The sequence below is a fragment of the Hermetia illucens genome, chromosome 6, assembly GCF_905115235.1.
Source record: "Hermetia illucens chromosome 6, iHerIll2.2.curated.20191125, whole genome shotgun sequence".
NCBI lineage: Eukaryota > Metazoa > Arthropoda > Insecta > Diptera > Stratiomyidae > Hermetia > Hermetia illucens.
Window position 1 is genome coordinate 1,835,773 of NC_051854.1, and position 23,838 is coordinate 1,859,610.

A 23,838-nucleotide genomic window follows, 5' to 3' on the forward strand; every position below is an offset into this window, starting at 1 on the left:
AAGGAAAAAGCCTCCAGCACTACCGTCAAAGACTACATAGAGAGCCGCCCGTGGGACAACATGCGTATGTGAGGGCCACGAAGCCGGTTCAAACCGAAAAGGATATTGAAGCCAGGGAAAAGTTATAGATATTGAAGATAACGAAAGGTTTTGTAAGAGGTACGGCAAAACGGCAAAATATGCGAATGAGAACATCGGTCCCAAATAATGGTGGCCAGAGGGATAGGTTTATATGGAAAATTCGTGCAGTTCCAATTGGTGAAGCTAGATAGATAAATAGCTAAGCGAAACCAATGAAAACCGAGGCAAACTAATCAGATCAATCAAAAGAGCGACAGAGAATAATATTCGAGAGTGTGAAAGCAAGAAATCATAATGATTAGCTGATATCGATTGCTACTAATCAGTTATAGTCCTAGTGGTTGATCGCTTCCCTAATTACCCTTTTCACAGATTAGGAGCGAGCAAAACTTCAAGGACACACAAGTAATCCTTGGATGACAGAGCCACAATCTCAAACAGAAAACCAACTGATACTTTGCAGATGAAACCAAGGCTATTTCAAAATATTCTTCAGTAGGGCATGCTTATTTCTGATATCAATTCAATTATGAAGAATTTGACCGTGAACTTACTTGCTCAGGAGAGATAAAAAGCCTTGAGATTAATTATCAACTACTAGGATACAAGCTATCGAAAAATTGGCGAGACTTTGCAAACATCTATCGCAACTACACAAATATGATCTCCGGTACGTGCTTGAAACAGACACTGGTTGGCTGAATTCGAATCATCTTAAGTGGTACTCTAAGCGTTTGTTATTTAGATAATCCTGGCAGCAAATAATTGTTAGCATCGGTTTTTCGAAACCTGCGGGAACCAGTGACCCTGACTGGAGTAATAATTTTGACTAGAAACAATTTCGCTTGATAGGGAGCGTTGCTATCCTGCTGGTGGTCCAAGAAAATTATGGAAATATAGCAAAAAAAGACAGCCACAATCATGAATAAATTCTGTCTCAAGGAGCGTTTTGAACTAATGGTGTGCTGATTATGTATCACAGTTTTTATGTCAAAGGCTCAGAATCGCCAGAGATCATGAGTTCATGAAAGTTGTGCCACTAATTGTGAAATGAAAGTTTCTAGACAAAACCATGAGTCCGGTTGACCAAACTCAACCTCCTCTATTCCGCAGATTTGTAACCGCATCTTAGAGAATTATCTAGACCTTACTGTGAGAAAATTGCCTTTGTATATACAATATTATAAAAAGCGCATTAAAAAAAAAGGCCGAATCCGCTTACCATTGCATACTAGCACAACTGAAAGATAACACACCGGTAATTAAGTCCCGAAAGTAACAGACGCATCGCGCCGCGATTACCATACTACCATGTTTTCCGGTATAACCAACTCTTAGAGGATACATGCGAAAATTTCATGGCATTCGGTTCAGTAATTCTTGAGATATTGAAGGCTAAGTGACGATAGATTTGTGTTTGTTTAAACGATGGAAAAAAACCCGAATTTCGCATGTTAATGAAACATTGTTTTTTAATGGGAAAAAATACCGTTCAAGGTGAAAAAGGGTTGAAAAAGCGTTACCCAGAAAAGTGTCTGTCGGAAGCAACCCTTTCTAGATGGTATGCGAACTTTAAACGTGGCCAAACATCAACCGAAGACGTAGGGCGCCGAGGTCGTTGCCCCGAGATTATCCAAAAAGTCCTAAAAATCCCAAGATAACGATTTTTCGGGGTTTTTGGAGAGAGGTTGGAGCAAGTTTGGAGGACATAGCAAGATCCAGAAAATATCGAAGAACCCTTTGTCCAAAATTGTGCATAGCCGCAACCTATTTTCAGGCTAAAGGCACAGTGTTTTATAAGAAAGGCACTGAAAGTTTAGAGAAACGCTGGAATGATTGAATTGCATGGAAGGCAACTATCTTGATGAATAAAGTCGAATTTTGCCAAAAAAAAATGTGTTTTATAGGTTAGTCTCGGGACCTAATGACCCATGTGTTAATATCATTTTAACAGTATTTGTCGGCAGAGTCATAGGGCTTGAGAATGATACGGGACTACCTGAAATAGCATAATCCGGACCTCCAAGAAAGCTCCGATTCCGAGAAATTCCCGTCTACCTCCCTACATGTTCTACGAATTGGCTTCCTTTTTAACGAAGTAGAAGGAAATATTAAACAGTCCTTTTTTGCACAAGATGTCACAGGTCTGGAATAATTGATAGTAGTTTGATCGCGAAGGCCATGGAGTGAGGTAGATGATCAGTCGATAATATTTACAAAGCTTTTGCGGAATTGGCTACAATACTAGTCAACATTGAGAGAGTATTTGCTTCCCAAGAAAGCTAGATTGGATTATCTCTCTAGCATATGCCAGTATCTTGTTACAGAAGGTTAGTGAGCATTACAATCATAACTATCATCAGGTCGTCTTCCTTAACATTGGAAGCGAATATAATGACGACTGGATGTTTTTCCGTAACAAGAGTGCCAGGTCGTTCTGGCTGGCTTTCGAACAGGACAGTTTGCTTGATGTTTGATTTTCAGCCTTTTAATTGCTTTGTTGTAGGTTTGAATTCGAGTTGCACTCATGGATAATTCGTCTACCTTTGAACTTATCTTGCTGTCATACAACTGATTTGGCTATGAAGGAATCGGAATAAGACTGCAGAATAAACGTGCAACGTAATGAAACTGAGTTTCAAGTATGACGCTCTTCGTCGTCGATAGAACTCAGGAGTACAGTCAAACAACACGATAGGACTTTCCACCTGGAAAAGTCTACCAGCCCCTTCTCTCAATTATCAGTTAATTAGTGATCGCATCAGTATCCTTTTCATAGCCAGTTTTCTCCATGCTGCAGAAAAATCTCAAGTTCGCTTGTGGATAACTAATTGAGTTATATTACGCACGCAAAATAGAGCCAGCAACTTCTTCAGTGTAAAATTATCCAACTCACCGATTAACCTTAAACAAAAAGGATTCCATCTCTTGGCATTGATATAGTGCAGGACACATACCTGAAAGAAATCAAAGGAATACATTAAACAATTTACATAGGTAAAAGTCCCTAAACTATCAACAACCTTACAAGCAGTAAGTGTTGTTTCCACTAATAGACATTAAATGTTAAAACTACCATCAAAAAAGAAAACGGAAGTGAATTGTGTTTCCATTCGTGAAAAGCAAATTTGCCGTGTAAACAATTGCTATGCCCTTTGATTGGTGCGCGTCTAGCAAAAAAGGCAAGACCTAGAAAACAACAGAAAGAAAACGAAATGAAACAGAAGCAGCAACATGAAGGATTTCGCTAAATTTCCTTACCGTACAGGAGGCGAACATGCAGACATTCCTCCCCAGAGTCCTTTATTGATCCCAATACAAAACGGAATGGATTCGGAAGGGGAGAGAGAAAGTACACATAAAATAGGGCAAATGGTATTTGAACACTTTTCGCTTAATTGGCAGCTACACAGATTTTCAGAATTAACTTTTTCCTGTATTGATTTTAACGTTTTAGGGGATGAAGGGGACAAGGCGTAAAATCGATAGGAAACGGAGGGATTAAGTGCCGGTTTCTTCTCGAACTCATCGAGGTATTAAGGAATTCGGAAATCTATGTGGCAAGTCATGAAAATGTGAAAAATGAACCTGTGGAAGTTTCTAAGAATTGTGCTGAAATGCGGAAATTTCCAAGAATTTCGGTAATGGGTGAATTATTAATAGCAATTTTATCCTCTCATCGGAACCCTAAAAAATACGAGAAGGAAATAAAACCACGGACATAAGACCGAAAAGGATTCATAAGCACTTCTAGGAAATTACTGTCCACTGTTTTATTAGATCACTTGAATAACACCGGTGGGAAGCATAGCATATTGGCCCTCATGATAAGCGTTTATTTTTCAACCCTTTAAACTCTTCCATGGAAAAGAACGTTGCAGGCATATTATAAGGTTTCTCTCGTTAAACATATTAAACTAACTAGGTAATGTTTCAGGGTTTCCCAAAGAATTTAGAAAATTTATTGGAAGCTAGGGATTACAGTCCTTAAATAATTCTGGGCGATTTCTATGCGTAGGCCGTATAGTGGGGTAATCGGATGACGTTCATCAGAGGATAGATGCCAATAGCGTCTCTGCGGAGTAGGACGGAGTACTGGTCAGCGTTTGGAAACATTTTCAGCTCCTTCAGAAAAATGTCAGATTCAGTAGCCATCGTAGTAACATATCTCAGTATTTCTATCCTGCGGAAGATGTTCAGCAGGTCGATGAGCATTACATTCGCGTGTGGATATCTCATAATTATTTAACAAGAATGCAAGGATGACGAAAGGCGTTCTAGAAAAAAATGTCAAAATGCTTAGCTGATTCAATGGAAATCTGAAAAGTAGATTCCTCTTGAGAGGTCCTGGCCCAAAAAGAATGACGATGGACAATGAAAAAAACAAGTGATGCCAAAAGGAGGTACGCAACGAACCATGCTCTCGTCTGCTATCCTAGTAACTCTGCGGCTAACCATATCCGAGATGCCTTTTCCTTTTTCGTCGGCGCCTATACCTCGCTGCACACCAATATTTCAATCAATATTTAGGAAAAAAATGAATTCAAACTCCGACGGTATCTTCTCTTAGCTCAACATAGTTGCAGGTGTCCTAAGACCCATTATCATTGCCAATTTTTAGGTCATTTCAAATTAGTCGTAGATCAGAAAAACCATACAACCGCGCTTTTCCTCCCAACTCAAACAATAAAATTAGCCTCGGAAATCAAACACGTGTTCAAAAAAGCAAGTTCCCATCTCTCAAAGAAACACAAGGTGGAAGCCTAACCTGAAACATAGCGCTCACGCAAACTTTCCCTAGAGAAATTGAAAGAACAAAATGTTGAACAATGGACAGGTTCCCAAAGCAAACAGAGAATGACGCCTTTGTGAGGACTATAGGAAACCCAGCGCTGCCATGATACCGGACAAACATCCGACCGTGTCTCGCCATATACCAGTCTACCCCACAGACATTCCAAAAATCGCGGTAATCACATTGTTCGGTTTAACGATTTTCCGATTAAAAAAAACGGTCTATCCAGCCTCCTCAGATCTCAGAGGAAGACACATTGATAAGGTTTTCTTCAATGAAAAATCTGTACACTCTTTGCCTCTGGAGAATGTTCTGACATTCGCCAAAGCCTGCGAAGGCCGTAAGCGGGAAGATATTGAACAGGCGATTTACGGGGATAGTACAACGGGCCTAAGAATGCCCTGAATGCTCGGAGCTGCGACACCGCTAGAAGGGCATTCTTGTTGTCCCTTAAGAAGTGGGACAACCAGGATGGGAGTGAGCTATTAATGAAACATTGTCCTTAAATTGCCATATGGAAAAAATGGGGTGGTGGTTCCCGTTATATGCGGATAATAGAAGGAGGAGGAAAAGACGGCTTGCCACTTCATTTGCAGCCGCTCGGTCTTCTCAGATCTTAGACGACGGCACCTCGGTAAGGTTCTTTCCGATGCGGTCACTTAGGGTAAGCTTCCTCTGGGGGATGGTTGCTAATATTATATTTAAAAAAACCCTAGATTCCGCGGTGGAGACGTTTTGATTGTCATTTGGGCCATGGTTATGTTGGTGTCAATCTCAAATGTATATATAAATTAACACATCCGTCTTAAAATGAGAGGGAAATGGCAGATATTACATTCCGCATACTTTTTCTCGGCTTCTGAATAACGGAATTTATCCTGAAGCAGGAAAAAACGCTGTCTCCAAAAATTAGTGACAAGAAATTCAGGGTCTCAACATATAAGATTTTAAGAATTTAATTGGTATCCTAAGCCGGACGTCAGCTACTACAGGTCGACAAGAGAGAGAAAATTATATATGTTAACTGAGGGTCATCTGTGACTGACTTCAATCATGTTAGCTACAGTACGGGGGTACTGTTGGCACTGATGAATTGAAGCGTATCCCTGGACGAAGCCTAGCCTAACTAAGTTGACAATAGCAAACTTGACTTTGGCTGCGAGGAACAAACGATCGATTTAGATTTTTATTTTGATCATTAGCGCTTACTCGTTCCTTAAAGCTTCATTGTTTAATGACTTGAGAATGCACACTGCATTTCCTCCATTCTTATGAAAGGAGTAAAGACGTATAACCAGCCGGACTATTCGCAGTTTGAGGTTGTACCGGATCATCACCATGGAAAGAACCAAGACCCACATTTGGCATGAAACTCTTTCCTCTATAAAGTGTCCTCGTATCGTGGGATTCTTGCCAATATTTGTTAAACGTCGCTTTTCGTGCAGAGAGACGTTTCTAAATAGTCTAAAAAGCGACTAACAATGGCAGGTAGAAAGGACAGTAGAGGCCACTGAAATCCAAACTTCAACTAGGTTGTGAACTTTCTGTACAGGAGAGATTCAAAACGTGTCATCTCGTCCTTCTTTTAGATTCTTTTGGGACATCGTTGTTGAGCCAATGTACAAGCCGTTTGAGCCGTTGCAAACTTCCCTAAGTGCCATTATTTCAATAGAATTTTGAAAAGAGCTTTACAAGTGTGCTCATGTCAAATCTATTTCTGGAGAAACCAACTAGTTTCACTTCGATCACTCCCGAGGCAATTTTGTGAAATCCAATTACCATTATGTGCTCTGTTTTCTCACCCTTTTTCATTATTGAAATTATACATTGTTGTGCATAGGAATGTACACTGCCCACTCGACGACCTAGAAATGGTGTCGATACTAATTGGAACTAAAATACATTTGAAATTATGCATGTGCAATGCATAGACACTTTGGAATTAGCACTCGGGGTTAGACTGAAGACACTCACAACAAAAGAGGCACAAATTTCGCACACCCTTCGACGATATTACGATTGATATTAAGAAAGGTTAACAGGAAATACTTCAGCAATAACAAACACTACGAACTACAATGATACCTTTCCACTTTGACAAATCTACCGAATATTATGCAACACTTACAACTTCCGCAAATTATGATTGCATCTACTGCACACACTACTTGTATTACAAGATTACATACTAATCAACTAGTAACGGGGCGAAAAGGATATGTAATTAAAAGATTGTGTGTATAACAAGTTCAGTGCGTAAAGTGGAGTGGTTTTTCAGTTACAAAAAGACTATTGAGCCGGCTCATAGCCGTTCATACATGGAAGCCAGACCGGGCGGCGTGCAGCATGCTCTCAGAAGCCTCTCGTTTGTTAGTTCCAAGTCATTCATTAACCGTCATATGTAACATACTCAAATGATTACACATGAGAAAGTACCTTCCTGCTGTCTCCTGTACAACATAACCATCAACATCGAAGCACCCCGCGAGCGGTCGCCGCAAAACGGGTAGGCAAAAAAGGAAGAAGCGCTTCAATGGGGGGCAGGTGTCATGTGGGAAGCGGATATGAACACGGACGGGCATAGCAAAAAAAAATTAATGCCAAGCGGATAAATCGATATACCCCGTGCAAAGAGAAGGCTTCCTAAGGCTTCATTACTCGGTTGCATTTTTGTATCCACTCGTATCTGTGCACCGAACACGCAGAGAACCCAGGCCTCGACATGTGCATGTATATGAGGTTGGATTTCAGTTCCTACCGCTGAAAAAACCCCCTAATGGGAACGTTGTTATTTAGCTGGATAGCTAACACGCAAATGGGATCTATGAAGTCGCGGGACGAGCAAGACAACAACCCGCCAAGGAGAAATGTAGGTAATCCAATTTGATGACATCGAAACCTCCAAGTAAATTTCTAGCCATGAAGACAACGTCAGCGAAAAAAAATTAATGATTCGCACTGATCAGGTTTTAAGGTGTTGGTGGGATTTCAATTTTGTGTACATTTTCGAAACAACACTTTGCTTTTGACTTGGAGCAGATTAGGACTTAGACAATGAGGCACAATGTTGGGTAAACGGCGACATTAAAAAGTTATGGCCGGTGTTGTATTTAATGCCGAAATGCTCTTAGGATTCAGCCAGATACGGAGTGATTTGCTTGAAACTTGTTCGGTTACTTGAGGAGGATTCTTCCAGTCGTAGTAACAGACAGTGACTTTGTGGCAAATGGAATTTCGAGAAAGGATATAAAATGTAGATAAAATCATTGCATAGTTAAATTTTGTTTGAACAAGTCGGGAAATATGCAGTTTCAGGATTTTCTTTCCCTTCCACACAGGAGGCACTGAAATTAATCCTTAAACTTTGAGTAGCCTTCAGTCTGGAAGAAAGCATAAATTAAGGAGCTTTGCTCAGTAGGATTTACTTCGTGGGGGCAACAAAATTTAGTGGATGGTCATAATTTTAGGCCCTGTCTTTTCATTTGTATCCTAGTCATTAATTACCTCCGTGATCAATTGTGTTCGTGATTCGCAGAGTCATCCAGCATTTTTTTCAATTTTAGACTTCATTAATTATTTTTTAACCATAGAAATAAGCTACTCAACAAACTCGCTATAACACTACTGATATGCTCTCTTATTACTAAACTAGGTCTTCCTTGATTCCTAGTCCTCAATTCACTCGGTAAGGAAAGCCTAGATACCGCCCGACACCATGTTTGCACTGAGCGCAAGAAAATCAATTCACTCGATAAGGAAGGCTAGGTACCGCCCAACACCATGCTTACAACGTAACCGGAGAGAGTGCTCTAACAATCATCATTAGTTTCCGCTGATGGTCCCAAATGTGAATATAAAAATGATAATGGAGATCCGGCTTGCTATAAGACGAGAAAACTTCACACAGGAGATTCGTCTCCCGGCATATTGCTTGAATTTGTATAGTGGAAAAAATCATTGCTCATGTTCAACCTACTACTCACGGGGACCAATGGAGATTGTATGGAGACTTTGTGCGAAGTTGCCAGATTTCCGTCAGGTAAATGGATACCTATGAATATGCACATGTATGCATTTGGAGCTATGAGTGCTTGGGCATGTTTATGGGCAGACCAGGTAAGTGAAAGGAAAACGCAAAACTGTGGACAAAAATAACTATGGGAAAGTCACCCAGAATAATAAACCAATACGGACGAAGAAAGGAGGTGTAAAATTACGGTGGAGGTACTTAGAACCCCAGTACCGGCGGTCCTCGGGAGTGGGCAAACAGGCTCTTGGTTGTTGATATCCCTCAACTGCACTGTTTCGTGTGGGGACAGCTTGGATGTGACGCGGGAAAATAGTGCCTGAAACACAAACGCCGACAAGGAAGCCTTAAAAACATGCAGGAGAGAACAAGGATCCGTTCCGAGACGTTCATCATTTCAAGCACGGATAGATGTCTTACGCAGACATACTAAGAAGGATGAAAGCTGACCCTAATCTCGAAGATTTTGGGGGAAATGTAAACAGGATCCGGAGAACTCAAAAGGGGGACCTCATGCTGGAAAAGATGACAAGAAAATAGAGCAGGAAGACTTTGCAGCCAAGTTAAAAATTTACTTGCATTTTGTCGTGCATGCTTAAAAGCATAAGGTCACTATACTGTGCAAGAACCTAGACGGATATGCACCGCTTTATCAGATCAGTTCAAGCTTCACGACATACAGGAGGCATTAATCGTAAGCTTCAGAAAAAACATATGGAAGTATAGAGACGGTGACCATCCAGCTGCCAACAGCGTGCAAGCTGCTCGATGTCGAGAAGGTACATATTGGCTTGTATAGCAGAAGCCGCAAGTGCCCTGAGTTCAAAGAGGCGCTAAATACAGTGAGAAAATGAGATTGATCGAAATCAACTTCAATCACTGTAGGGTCGCCTAACACCTGCTGTCGCAAATCTCCTACAAATCAAAGGCACAAGTGGTTATAAAAAGCGAATCCTATAGAAAACCCTAACAACAATGTATGCGCATCCGATCAGGTGGGGCGGGTTTGTGGACATGTGAGGACCAAGTCATACAGAAATGTATGAAGCAGCCTATCACTGGGTTCGTATGGGTAAAAATAGGCGGCATACATACCTTTAGTTGCTATGCTTCTTCAAGCCTGACGTTGGCTGAATTCGAGATCATGTTGGACATATTGCTTTTGGGTGCAAAATGAAGCTGACCAAAAGGCATCGCCGGTAAATTCAATGCATAGACCACCGAATTCTATGCAACAGGTCATTGTCTCTTGAAGGCTTTCGCACAGTTAGACAGCATACTCTCTATGCCGGTCCGATTCGATTGTGAATCTGACTTTTGTTAATCCTTCATGGGCAGCGATTTTTTCTGGGACGTTAGGTGAACGCTACGCCCACACTGACTCCCAGGCAATCATCTTTGACTAAAGAATAAGCCAAGCGGCTGGAGACCCGTCAGATTGGTCTGCGAAATCAATTGACGAGCGAACATTTATAGATGTGTGGTTGGACCAGGACACCATACCAAGCACACCCTGAGGAAGAACTCTCTATATTATGGAGTGCATCGCGACGGAATGCAACTCATCGTTGCCAAAACGTTTTACTTTCCCCAGGTCTAACTCTTAGTGGACCAGTGAGCTGTTTGATATTCGGTTGGCGTGTCATCGGGCAGGACAAGCAGCAATGGGGTGACCGTAAAATGGAGCAGCATGTCTACAAGGAAACTCGATGAAACAAGCGAAGCAAAAGGGACTGCTTCAAGCAACTCTGCGAAAAGGCCGATATAAACACATGGGGAAGTGACTACACAGCTGTAGTGGGGAGATTCAAATGTCAGGTAGTTCCACAAATTACATGTCCCTATCTCCTACCGAAAATTGTCCAGGGTTTGTTTCCTCAGGAGAACACGAGGGGTAACAGTCTCCAGAGACTTTGAGGTGTGCAATACTCTCGTAACGACGAAAGAAGTACTGGAGATTTGCGGTTGGTTGAGAGACAAAGAAATACAGGACCTCGACAGCGTACCAAGCAAAGTTATTATGCGTTCATTCCTGAGAAATGGAAACGCCAAAGACTAGTGTTGCTGTCTAAAGTTGTTGAGCCCCTTGGTGAGCCATCTTCCTATAGACCTATATGTCTATTGGACACTATGGGAAAAATGTTGGAACGAATAATTTATAATAGATTGCTTCCGACTGTAGACAATCTGCAAAGCTTATTAAACCGACCACATCACAATAAGCCAGTTGACACTGCAATGCACGGAAAGGGTGGCACTAGCAAGTATTGCGCAGTGATTATCCTTGATGTGCGAAATGCATTCAATTCGCTTATGTTGAGGTTTTTGGCGGCGATTGGTGTACTCAGTTACTGCGTATGTCGACAGCCATTTACCAAATGGAAAACTGTGGTACAAGATAGACAATGGAACCATTTCGCAGATGCGGAATTGTATTCATCAGGTCTGGCAAAATAGAGACGATACTTATCACGAAGTAACGTAAGGAAACCAGTGCTCGTATCAGAATGGAGTAGTATATCATCACTTTAAAACCAGTAATCAAACACCTGGAGTAAGGTGGAATTTCAAGCAGCATTTACTACATGTTTGCACTCTTGACGAAGGATGGTGCCAAATGTTAAGGGCCTGCGATGCACTGGTAGGCTGCTTATAGCTAATGCTCTACACAGCGCCAAATTGCGCATTTATAGAAAGACTGCCTTAAGAGTGCGATGTGGTTTTAGAATCATCTTGGACGAAGTGGCCTATGTGGTAGCCAGAATGATACCATTCTATATTTTGGTCGACGATTCTTCATCTGATCAGCACGCCGAAAGGCAGGAAACGTTAAGCAAGGACAACGGAACGGACGGAACGAAGTCGACGGACCTTTGGATTGGTTCCGAGCATCAAGATGTGGACATAGAGAAGGCATAGTGAGATAAACTAAGACCTCAGGCAATTTGTATAGCTCACCAAACCGTCCCAACCAGGACAGTATTTCGAGGGACCTGGAGTATGTCTTCTTGCATTGCCCTTGACTCATATAGGAAAGGAAGAGCCTAAAAGAGACATTGGGAGTGACAGTAGCATCAGGAAGTTTGATTTGGAAAATGCTTGCGTGCCAGGAGAACTGGAATGCAGTTAACGACATGGTGGGGCGAAACAGTGCAAGTTGAAAGAGGCCGAGAAGGCAAGAGAGGCACGGTTACGAATGCATTCGATGGAGAGGAGAGGAGAGGAGAGGTTAGAGCCAGCATTTACACAAATGTGGTAGAAGTATTAGGTGTGCCTCGTACCGGCTTCAAAAAAGTCTATCAAAAACCTATGCAGGTCTACATCGAAGATATCCATACTGAGCAAAAAGCTCGAGCTTTGCTAACCATCCTCAAATTTCCAAGACTAAATTATCAACGTCTGTGAGAAATGTAATCTCCTTCCCAAGATTAATCAAAAGTTCCAACCAACTTTTGGCATAAAAAAATATTCCTTCTCCAGTAAATATCTTGAATGTGCTGGAACATAATAAGAAAATATTTTGCCTGAAAATAATATCCAACACGAGGGCAGAGTTACCTGGGACTATCATCAACTGCACATCTGGTGCTATATCTCTAAAAGGGTCCTTATGGGTTGCCTAGATTTTGGGCTAGGCCGCACGAGAGAAGCAATCTTCAGGTTTTCGAACAAGCCGTCGGTCTATGGACCCTGGTTGCCAATGAGTGCGTCCCAGGCATATACCCTTACATCAGTTACTGACGACAGTTGGTACGTTAACAATCTGTATCATAAGCAGTCTTTTTGGCTGCACAAGAAAATGGGGCATCCGCCTTTCCTTTGACTGAGGCGACACGGAGACCTGCGTAAGATTGTATACTAGTCTTGCAGTGGTTGAATGACAAAATATTTCCCAGCTTTCAAAGGCAAGTTTGGAAGTAACTGGACTCTTCCCTCTTTATGTTCGATTCTACAAATTGGGGGATATTCGAGAATATCTGAAGGCAAAGAGGACACAGCTAAGTTTTCCACTCTAAAGCCAACGAAAATTATACTTACGAGAAGCAGGATGTATCATATATCACATTTTCGACAGGATATATACCACATTCTCGAAAAATATCTCATGGCTCCAAACCCTCACACTTTTTTGGCCAGCCGTAGAAATACTTTCTTCATCGAACCCTTCTTCTGCGTCGTAAATTACTGTTCCCTTCTCAGCAAACATTCATAAATATAAAGAAAAAAAATCCTTCCTTTCTACCCAAAAACTTTTGATCTTGAAATAGTGCCAGAAACAATTTTATTTCACCTTTTGCATAAACTTCCATACTAACAACCATACATTCTAGTAAACAGTACATTCGCCTCCTGCAGGTACTCAAGGAAACCAGTCACAAGAACATGGGAAGAAGGGAAGGAAAGCAAGGAGGCCAACTAAATGCCTATAAATATTATGCAGTGCCTGAATCGTCCTGGCACCGTGATACTTTACGATCTAAAACTCTTTAGTGCACACGAACTTCTATCACGAGAACTCAGAAAACTTTTCTAGCTTTCTTCTTCCCATTGGCATATTTTCCCATGAAACTATTATTATGATTATTTCAACCCTCTCCTGTGCGACATTTACAAACATTTCGATGATTTTCAGCACAACTTCTTTCGTAACTTAGTCGATATTCTCGATTCAATGAATGACGGTATCAATGCGAGTTGTGTTGCTTTTGATCCGACCGGAGGACATTGGAGGTACGGGAGGATAATTGATGTACAAGTTTATGGTATCGTGATGGGATTTCGAAAGAGTGGCTGACATGTTTATTGGCTAGAATTGAAAATCCACTGAAATATTGATGCTACTAAACATGGCAGTAAAAAATTTGGGGCTTGTCAACGGTTTTTGCGAGCAGATTTACAATTAATATTGACTGGGCTCTCGGGACTGGGGCTCGAAATAAATTCTAATTCCGCTTGAGTCATGGAAATCAATGGAGCAAAACCAACCACATGCTCCACAAGTAAATCAATGAACCGCCATACGTCTACCCACTCAAATCTTTCAGACAATCCTTTTATCATTTGATATAACAAAACAGGACAATCAGAAATTCCATCCCCTCCAACATCTTCATTGTCGCCATGAATCACTCAAATTTCCTATACAAATCTTTATACGGGACGTTTGTGAGGTCCATGCGTAACAACAATAGACGTCCAGGACATAAGGAGATCCAATAAATTTAGGAAAAGCGCAAGACTTAAAAAAAATAACAGGGACAGAAAAGATTTTTCGTCCTCTCAGATATATCACGTCATCATCATCATCCCCAAGAGATCTTATAGGCCGGATACGGACACTCAAAATATCGATTGAATGTGTGTACTTAGATGTATCAAATTCCTTCCTCCATTATTTATTTAAAATATCATCTTCTACTTAGTGCTTTTATGGTAGACAAAGAGATGATTCAAATCCTGGAAAGATGCTTCAGGCAATCTCTTTGTAGGTTGCGCCGTATGCATACTATATGAATTTTCTTTCGAGATGGAGAATATCGCATGTATAGAAGTGAATAAATTAAGGGATGTCTTTAAGGTTTCTGATAAAATAAATTTACTTCACGCAAGATTTGGAGGTGGAAAGTCTGTACTAAAGGGACAGACTAGAGGCAATATTCTACCTGAAAATATGTAAATGAGAGCTCGAAAATGTCCTTTTTCCGACACAGTGAATCACCATTAAATATGAAGGTATCTCCTGGATAACCAAATACCTGCATCATATTCACAAATATACGATCGAAATTAGTATTCCTTCGCGACATCTCAAGGGTCTTCCAAGGACTTTTTCGACGATTTCTGCACAAGACAAACTGTATATCAAAAACAATTGTGAAGGGTGGTCCAGCATTGTTATATTTTGGAAGCTGTGTGCGGACAAGGATCAGAGAATAGGCGTCAATACGCTTCTTAACCGAGGAAGGTCGAGAAACTACAGATGAGAAGCCCTCAAGGGGTACAAGGACTAGAAGCTTTACGATAATGGTCACTTCTCGCTTCCCCAATAAGATCAAGCTATTACTATCGAATCCAGGCTACTTTAAAAACATCAAAGTCGCCAAGCTTTTGATTTCAGTTTCGACTGCCTCTGACTAATCTAGTATTAGACTGTCTGTGTCTGACATTGTCAAATCCAATCTAAATTTCGCAAACTCTCAGGTACATTGAACGACTCACTGATTGTGAAAGAGGGAGTGTCTCGCAAGGAACTGGAAGGCAATCAGTTGGGTAACAAACAGGCAACTGGTGAAGTGAACACAAATAGACCACTTATTACCAGTAAGTAGAAATGGATCTATGCGGACCGTGCACCGTGAACCTAAAGAGGTTCCCACTCGACAATAGTGAAAGGCACTATGCAAGAAGACGGAGCTCCTTGGGAATGCGGCTGTGAAATGGGTGTCAAATATTACTCCGGCACCAGGCAAACTGGTAGCCCTAGTGAATCTCACGTTAGACGTACCGCTTTTCAGTAAGCGGCGATTTTCACCACATAAGAGATTACACTAAGAGATCTGATTGTCGTCACTTCAGCTGGTCGCATTATTGCAAACTTGGAGGGTGTCCAGCATTTGTCAAACCAAGGACAAGCGAAGTAATTGACCTAACAATTTGAACTTCAAAAATGTTAGAGGTGACTAATGCAATCTCTAAGCGAAGCAGGATCTAAACGAAGTCCCACTGGCAGGGTATCGTTCCCTAGAATTTGATTTAACTATTACGGATGAAGAGACTGTGATAAAAAACGGAAACCTTGGAAAACGAATCGGGCGAAATTTAAAAAACTTCTTGACACTAAAGTGCAGGTCCCTAAGAACTCTGGAAACTTTTTTAGAGTGCTTTGAAGAGACTTGTCTCTTGTACTTTCACAAACTCCAGAGTTGAGCCAGGGTAACTTCTCTTGGGAGTGCATCATCTGAGATCCAGCGATATTAAAGGAGGGATCGACTGAAGAAAATTTGGAGACGTTATCAAGTACAAACTTTCCGGTGCGCCAGTTGATAAGATTGAAATGACAGATAAACTGGAGTCAAAGGTCGGAGCTCTGGAAAAGGTCTATTGTCAGAACACTGCCAGCTCCAGCGAATTTGGGAGGCTCAATACAACTCTGTTCAAGGAACACAGAAGCCCATTCTTTCTTAAAAAGTCAGAAGGCTCCCAAACAGAATCTTTTGGGTAACCCTGGAGCTGCTGGTTGAAACGCACTTCCTGTGAGTCAGAGAACAACTGCTTAGAGGCTGTGCAGCCACAGTCGTGCGAGACTACCAAATCGATAATTGCCGAGGATAAATTCGTTTGGGTTATAAACAGCTTCTCCGCATTTATTCATTCCCGACCCAGATGGTATAATGCCAAGATTACGGCGGTCTGCACATGGCACTGGCAAATACGGGACCACGCCACCAGACACCGCCCTACAAGTCCTATTGTCGAAGTTGCCAAGAAGAGGAAGAGGTATTTTCTTTGCGATTGTCCAATTCTAGCTAGAACCAGACTACGGAGGCCAAGTAAACCATTCTTTGAGAACCTCAGAGAGATCTCTAGCTGCACGGCGGGAGAGCTGCTTTCCTTCGTGACTGCTAGTGGCTGACTCTGAATATCGGACCCGGCTGGACTTTGCCTCCTTGCATTTAGCAGTGAAAGTCTTAGGAGTATATAATAATAATAATCATTGGTGCAAAAATCCAAATGGATCAAGGCCTTGTAGTGTGTGAGAGCACTTCATTCAAGACCGCAACGGTACACTATAGGAGGCAATGTGGTCAGCATTGCACTCGGAGTTTGTTGCATCAAAACGGGGCACCACCATGCGCTAAATGGGCTCCTCAAATCGGCCACTGACGCCTACCTACCCATTTTCTAAATGAAAACCAATATTATTATTAGTACGAAAAGCCCTATGAATCTCTCCATTCCTTGGTTCCCAAAATAGAGGACGCTACTCTGAAAAGCGAATATGCGATGGGGTTATTCGTAGACAATGAAGTAGCTTTTGAATATATGGTTTTACCAAAAATTTATGATGCGACAAGAAAACATGGCGTTAATGATACTTTAATGAGTAAATCAACGCTCTACGAACGCAGATTTTGTGGTGCGTTGAAAGGAGTGTAGATAGCTACTTAATAATAACAAAAGCGGCAGGAATAGGAAAATGTAATAAAAAAGACGACTCCACGTTGAATGAACAGAAGGCATATACAGCCTTGTTTACTGATTTTATGGGTATTTTCAAATGATGACCAAATTTGACACCTTACATGGTGATCCAACTGGAGAACAGGTTCGGTTGCAAAAATTGTAACACTGGGATACAGAGAACTACGGTTTCCTTCAGGGCAGAGGCGATTCATCAGACACTGCTTCTGACCTGGATACCGGTTTGACCGAAATGGTTAGCAGATGTACTTCACGCTGCTCCCAGGACGAAACCATAGTTTTCTGTATAAAAAAAATGTAGAACTTTGAGTATAAGCCCAAAAAGAAGAGGCCATAGACCAGAAAAGTTAGAGGTAGTTTCTCTTCAGTTGGTCCGGTCCGATAACGGTGAATTCGAGTCTTCCTCGATTCCTAACAAAAATTTACAAGGAAGGAATTAGGAAGGTGTCAAAACAACAACTCTCATGACCAATAGTATTCGACCAGGGGAACCTTCGACCTTCAGAAATTCACAAAAAGAAAAAAATTTAGTCTATGAGAGTATTTAAAGCACAGAAAAATACCCCTTTGATGGGATACAAAGTAATATATACTAATTTCACTCAACTCCCGCTAAAACTATCCCCTCTCCGGCCTAAAATTACATCTCCAATGAATTATTACTTATAGAAGACATTTTTAAATCGATCGTGCAACCATTTTACATATCCTAAAATCACCCAAGCCTAAAAATGCATAACTCAGTGCAACGCAGCATTTAATCAACATCTGATTTAGATAGCGGATGTAATCCAATTATAAATCAGCTTCACGTTCCGAATTTTCATCGCAATTCCCGGAATGATCGTTTCAAATCACTTCCAAAGTCGTCAAGGAAGAAGTTTTCGTTGCCAATTTCGAATGCAATCATATTCGATGTCTTTAAGTAAAGCGTGCAAATATATCCTAATTTTATGCGACTTTAATCTTTATTGCGAGTAGATTTCTTTTTTTTGTGCTTTTAGAAAGATCTTTTTTGCATGGAGGCGTGTATGCGTCCGAATCATGACGAAGATACTTTACATGATCTTATAAATTTCTTGGACGCTTGCTGAGCTCGATTTGGTTGTTAACATTGGGATCGCAAGTGAATAAATTCCTGAGGAGTATAGGAAAGAATTTCGTGTGGAAATGTGAAAAAGATCAGATAAAATTCAAATCCAATATAGCTCTGGAGCGAAGTAGGTTGAGTTGACAGTTTGCGCTCAATCTGTTCCTCGTAATTGGTATACAGAGTAAATTTTAATGGCCAATCTTCTAAGATTTGTTCAAAAAGGCAACAGAATGCTTTCACTTTTCTCCTTAAAACCTTTTTTCCTTTCTGCAAATAACATACTTTGGGAACCAACTGTTCCCTCCCTCGGTACGAATTCTTAGGAACGATTGACTCTCAAAATAAAACAACAACGAACAAAAAACATTAAGCCAAAAAGAAGACTTCCCTGTTCTTTAAATTTAGGTGCCAAACAAAATCGATTCAATGATTCAATCTGTCTGTCCGTCAGTGATACGAGATTTATTTCGAAACAGCTGGAGTTATTGTCAGGAAACTTTGCAAGAGATTCTCTTCACAAAATATGGTCATGTGGGGTATCAAATAAAAAGGGTCAGTTAGTGCTTTTCGGCGATCAAGCAATGTACTGCAGGATACACTGACACGCCAACCTATCTCTCTTTGAGAGTGAGTTGATGTGTGGCTTTCTAAGAGCCAAGCCTATCATCTACCAAGATGGTTAGTGAGTGATGATAGGCACATCCTGTATGAGGTGACCTTACTATTAACAAAGCACTATGGATCTAGACTGGGGAGTCGAAAAACACCTCCCCAATCCAGGGTGTCATGCAAACCGTGCCCATTGGATAGTTCGCAGTCGGGGGTAACTGACTGTATTCGAACGGGGACTCGCTGATATCTAGTCGCCTCAGTGACACGGCGGATCTCCTAACCCCCATGCTAGTGGGAATCAAATGGGTAATGTTACAAAAATAAAGAAAATAAAGTAAACTGCAACCAAATAAGTGGAACCCCGTACCGCACACAAACTCTGCCAGGTGATTACACTCAAAAAAGAAGAAGTTGGGACGCCAAGCAGAAGATCCAAGGCCAACATTGGTATACTACGAGGACAACAACCAACAAAGACCAAGCCAATGGCCAGCACTAAGATAGCCGAGAAAAACCTCCCTCTCCCATGGGAAAGTTGGATCTGCGGTAATTGCAAGGGCAAGTTCCAAAGAGAACATTGGAATAGTGCTGGCTCAGGGAACAGATTCACGATCTGCAAGGAGGAAGCATGGAGGTAATTTGTGACTCCTCTTGTGAAAAACCAAGAGGTTGCATAGTTCTTAAACGTAATTTAAAATATATACCTTTCAGAGTTCCTGACCGGGTGCTTTGTGGCTATCCAAGTCTGACTGGAAGCCGGGAGTAGCACTCGAGAGGCAGTCGTAACATCGCGCTACTTCCCAGGATACTACATCCAGGTCCCACCGGAGCTAGTCGCTAAACTGGTGAAGTACTGTGAGAATAGGGTGTTACCACTTCTCTTCGGCTGCGAAGTCAACGTCCATTACGAATTTTGAGGAAACAGCAACACCAATCAAAGAGATGAGTACCTTCTTGAATTTATTCTTAGTAAAAGAGGTATGCTCGGAAGCTAGGGCAGTGGGGACTTTAGTTTTGAGAATTAGCTAACAAAATGTACTACCGACGACAAAAATGGTATTCAAAATAAATTTCTTTAACTGCTCATTCCGCAGTTGTATTGTGCCAGAATATTTCCACACTCTCAACTCGACTCCTAAACGTCAACTCACTTGATACTCAGGCGAGATCCCTCCAAACAAGAGAAAAATGCCTATAAATACTCAATATTTTATCTCGGCTTCGTTGTCGAGCAATCATTAACACCAGACCCTAATCCAAGTTGTGCTTAACTTTACAGCCCAAATCTCATTTTTGAGATACGAATAAGTACAGGTGACACAATGCATTTTTTCTGCCACAAAAAGAATAAAAGAACCACGACCTGAATCACCTCTTTTTTTTTAATTTACACATACACATCCAAGCAAAGCTCCTGAACGTTTTATTACTCCCATGTAGCGTTCCGAAAAAAAAGAAAAGAGAGAAAGAGACAAAAAAGCCTTGAAAATCACCTTATTTTACAAGTCCTTAAATCAGTGTCGAGTGAAAAATGTCAAGAGTATTTGCATTCCTTTTTTTATGGGCATATATCTTTCGAGCACCTTTGCTTGGTATTGACTTTACAACAATCTCCTTCTGTACGGGGTAAGTGTAGGTTTACGTAGTGTGATGCAAGGATAATGTACAACAGTTTCACTCATCACTTTTGCACATTTAGGCCACAATACTGTAGAAGTGCATATGCATGGAACTATGGGAAAGATGGTGAAAAAAAAACTTAAAGCTTTGAACTAATGGATTAATGATGAATCCTTACTTTGTTCTCGTATGAGTACAAGTAGAAGAAAAGGTGGGGGTTGAGGTTTTTGATTACTATTTTGCCGGTATTGATTAATTTTAAGCATTCCCAAGAACAATGTAAAAAGGAGCTTAGGAAAGTTGAAGATGAAGTGATCACAATGGCTGTTCTCTGACTTTCTCCTTATTTTCGTAATTTTTTCTCTCAGAAAGATACAGTTTAAATAGGTTAGGTTCCCGTGTTTAACGAGTGTCGATGGGAAAACAGAATTTCAAACTTGCCATTCAATAGTCCAAGCCTACAAGCGTTTATAATGACTTCTGTAATTGGGGTTGACCAACAAACACCTCCGCGTCGATTATGATCAACCACAATTGTAAAGCTGTTCTAAAAATTTGAGAAAAAAATGGTAAAAACTGATCATGCAGATCCGTCCGCACCTAATTTGCTTGCCTTTTCATTAGCCAGACTAAGGAAAATATGGGCCAGATTCTTTGGATATTAGGTCCCTCGCCCATAAAAATGGAAATCTGATTTAACTATTGTCACCCTCGACACTAGAGCTATCCCAGAAACCTGAAAAGGTGGTGCAAATCTACCTCAGAGGTCCGCCAGTATCTAAGGGACAAATCTGGCACAACTAAGGGAATTTAGGGTAGAGAAATTAAAAAAATAGACGGTGATTGTATCCAATTGCTATGGAAAAAGCTCTGTCAACGGCCTCTTTGTCAATATTTTTTCATAAAAATTTTACAGGATATTCTTAAAAATATACTTAATGTAAACATGTTATTGAAACAAGTTTACTCAAATCAGAGATTTCGTGCACAACTATCAATCTAGAATTAAAACAAAAAAGTTCCCAATCGATGCTTCTCCTGCTCGTCTTTCGTCTTTCAAGCACAATTTCCAACTATGAATTTCACGTGTTATCTCCGAATTTTAAAAGTTATCAAAGTCTTCTAATAATGGGGTCAAACGGGGTCAAAATGGGCAGATGCACATGTAATCCGTGGAATTATCATCTAAATATCATAATTAACTTTGAAACTGGGATTAATTGCAAAATTTAGAAGGAAGTTCTTGGGACTGCAGTTCGCGACCATCTAAATTGATCATCACCAATATCACACTTCAAAAGAAAACTGATTTTGCTCCCACAGTGACCTTGCATGAATTTTCCTTGTCCAGCTGATCACACGTCAAATCTCATCAGCTCATCCAAGCCCTGCTGGTTTTTGCTTTCGCTGACCCCGACCTTGAATTTGCCCCAGCCAGAAATAAAACGTTAGATTTACATGCAATAATATGTAGCCTGGGGAAGCGTATGTGTAAGCCAAATATCAAGGAATCATTATGTAAAAAATTCTAAATTCTTCTAAATATTAAATATAAATGAATGTCGAGTTGGAAATTAGGAAATTGAAAGGAATATATTGGAAGACCTAAGGAATGTTAAAACGTGAGAAAAAGAAGAAATGCTGCATATTTATAAATGCGCTCTCTCGTCTGACTGCCACTGGACAAGGAGAATGAAACGTTGCACATATCGCAGAGCCATGGACACTACAATCTCTAGTCTCTGGTCTTCTTTAGAACGGCGTTTTGAAATGTAACTCCCACCCGAATCATATAATTGCAGTGCTCATATACAAAAATTCTTTGAATTTGTCAAGACTTCATTCTACAGGACACGGCCGAAATATAATATGCCAGTACAAAGCCAATGCCGCTTGTATGCTTTCTCCCGCTCCCTCGCTAGCGTAAAGGTAGACATATTTGTGTTTGCATAGAAGATCGACGTGCCAAACTTAACAGTCTATAGTGGTGTAATAGCCAAAGTGCTAAGATGACATCATAATCTGGGTAAGCAAGTATCGCAGGAGCCTGGTTGATAAAAACATTTCAAAATTTTGTAAACAAAGTGCAATAGACAATAGCAATAGACTTAGAGATTCTCCAAGAAGTTGTAAATCTTGAATATTTCCCTTGCTGGCGATGATTGTTGTCTAAGACATCTAGTTTCTAGTTTCTACAGTAGTGTTCACCTGGTAGCACAATGTGTGTTGAATAAACCATAGCAAATAGAAAAACGCTATCAGTTTTCTCATAAACGAATTGCGTTTAAGGCATTCTGTCTGGTTTTCAACATTCCTTGAGTAGGAGAAAATTGAAGCTAGGCAGTGGACCCAAATCTGTCTCGTAGATGTTGAGCAAAAGAACAACCACTTTTGGTAGCACTCCGAGCCTAGTTATGGTCTGATAGTTGGATTGATGATTGAGTGATTTACTGGCTCTTTCACCGCTGTACTGCAATCTTACTTTTCTTCTTCTTCAGCGTTTGTTCTGTTCAGAAGCGGGGTCGGTTGTGGCATTTTGCTCGATCATGGGCCTACTGTGCATCGAATCGAGAAGTTCTGAAATCACCATCAAGCGTACGAAGCCCACGTTGTTTCGACCTTTTGGTCTTTTCCCATTGACCTTCCGATGTTTAGACGAATCTTGGCAAGTTTGCACTAGCGCGAATTACATGTCCATACCAACGAAGAACGCCTCCCTCGTAATTTTTCGAGGATGAGAACATTGTTATATCGATTACGGATCATCTGATTATAGCGCATTAAAACACTGCTCCAATGCAACATTTTCGCTTCCCATACCGCGAGACGCCCTTATTTTTTTTATAGACGACCAACACTCAGAACCAAGAGAGCGGCAGAGCGACCGAAACTGCGGTAAATTTTGGATTCAAGCCTTTCGTTGATGCGCCGATCCCGCTTTACTGCAATTACTACCCCAAATCTAATTGACAATGCGATAAATAAAAAACTAAACCAAATTAAACAATCAACATTCTTCACGATTCTCCCGTTTCACTATGATTATCCTCCACTTTTCTAAATACCCTGAACAGTATATATAAATAGCAAACGAATTACAACCCACCATGCATAATCCACTTAGTCAAATCCCTAACAATGCTCGGGGAATTGGGAGTACTGATAGTATGGTCATTTGAAACTTGCAATAAGTGGGGCACAGTTCGCAAGCCATACAATTGGACTCATTCCTAATTCTCCCGTGTGCAATTTAGTGTTTTGGTTTGCACATCCACATGGGCGAAAATCCCATACAAACCCCCTCCATGTAAACGCTTGACGCTACGAATAAAATAGTGGGCTATTATCTGATTTCACTTTGCTATTCGTTTCATGGACTAACACAATAAATATTGTCCTGGACTCCCT

General features: G+C 40.9%; 1 protein-coding gene across 4 annotated transcripts in view; it reads right to left on the bottom strand.

Moving 5' to 3' along the window:
- LOC119658613 (RNA-binding protein Musashi homolog 2) overlaps positions 1 to 23,838 on the bottom strand; it is a 147,478-nt gene that overhangs the window by 30,135 nt on the left and 93,505 nt on the right. For 2 of the 4 annotated variants that reach the window (XM_038066101.1, XM_038066102.1), the window contains one exon: positions 2,978 to 3,038. The exons of the other annotated variants lie outside the window; for them this stretch is intronic. In XM_038066101.1, the coding sequence (XP_037922029.1) occupies positions 2,978 to 3,038 (61 nt within the window). The remainder of the gene's footprint in view (positions 1 to 2,977; positions 3,039 to 23,838) is intronic. 4 annotated transcript variants of the gene reach the window in all.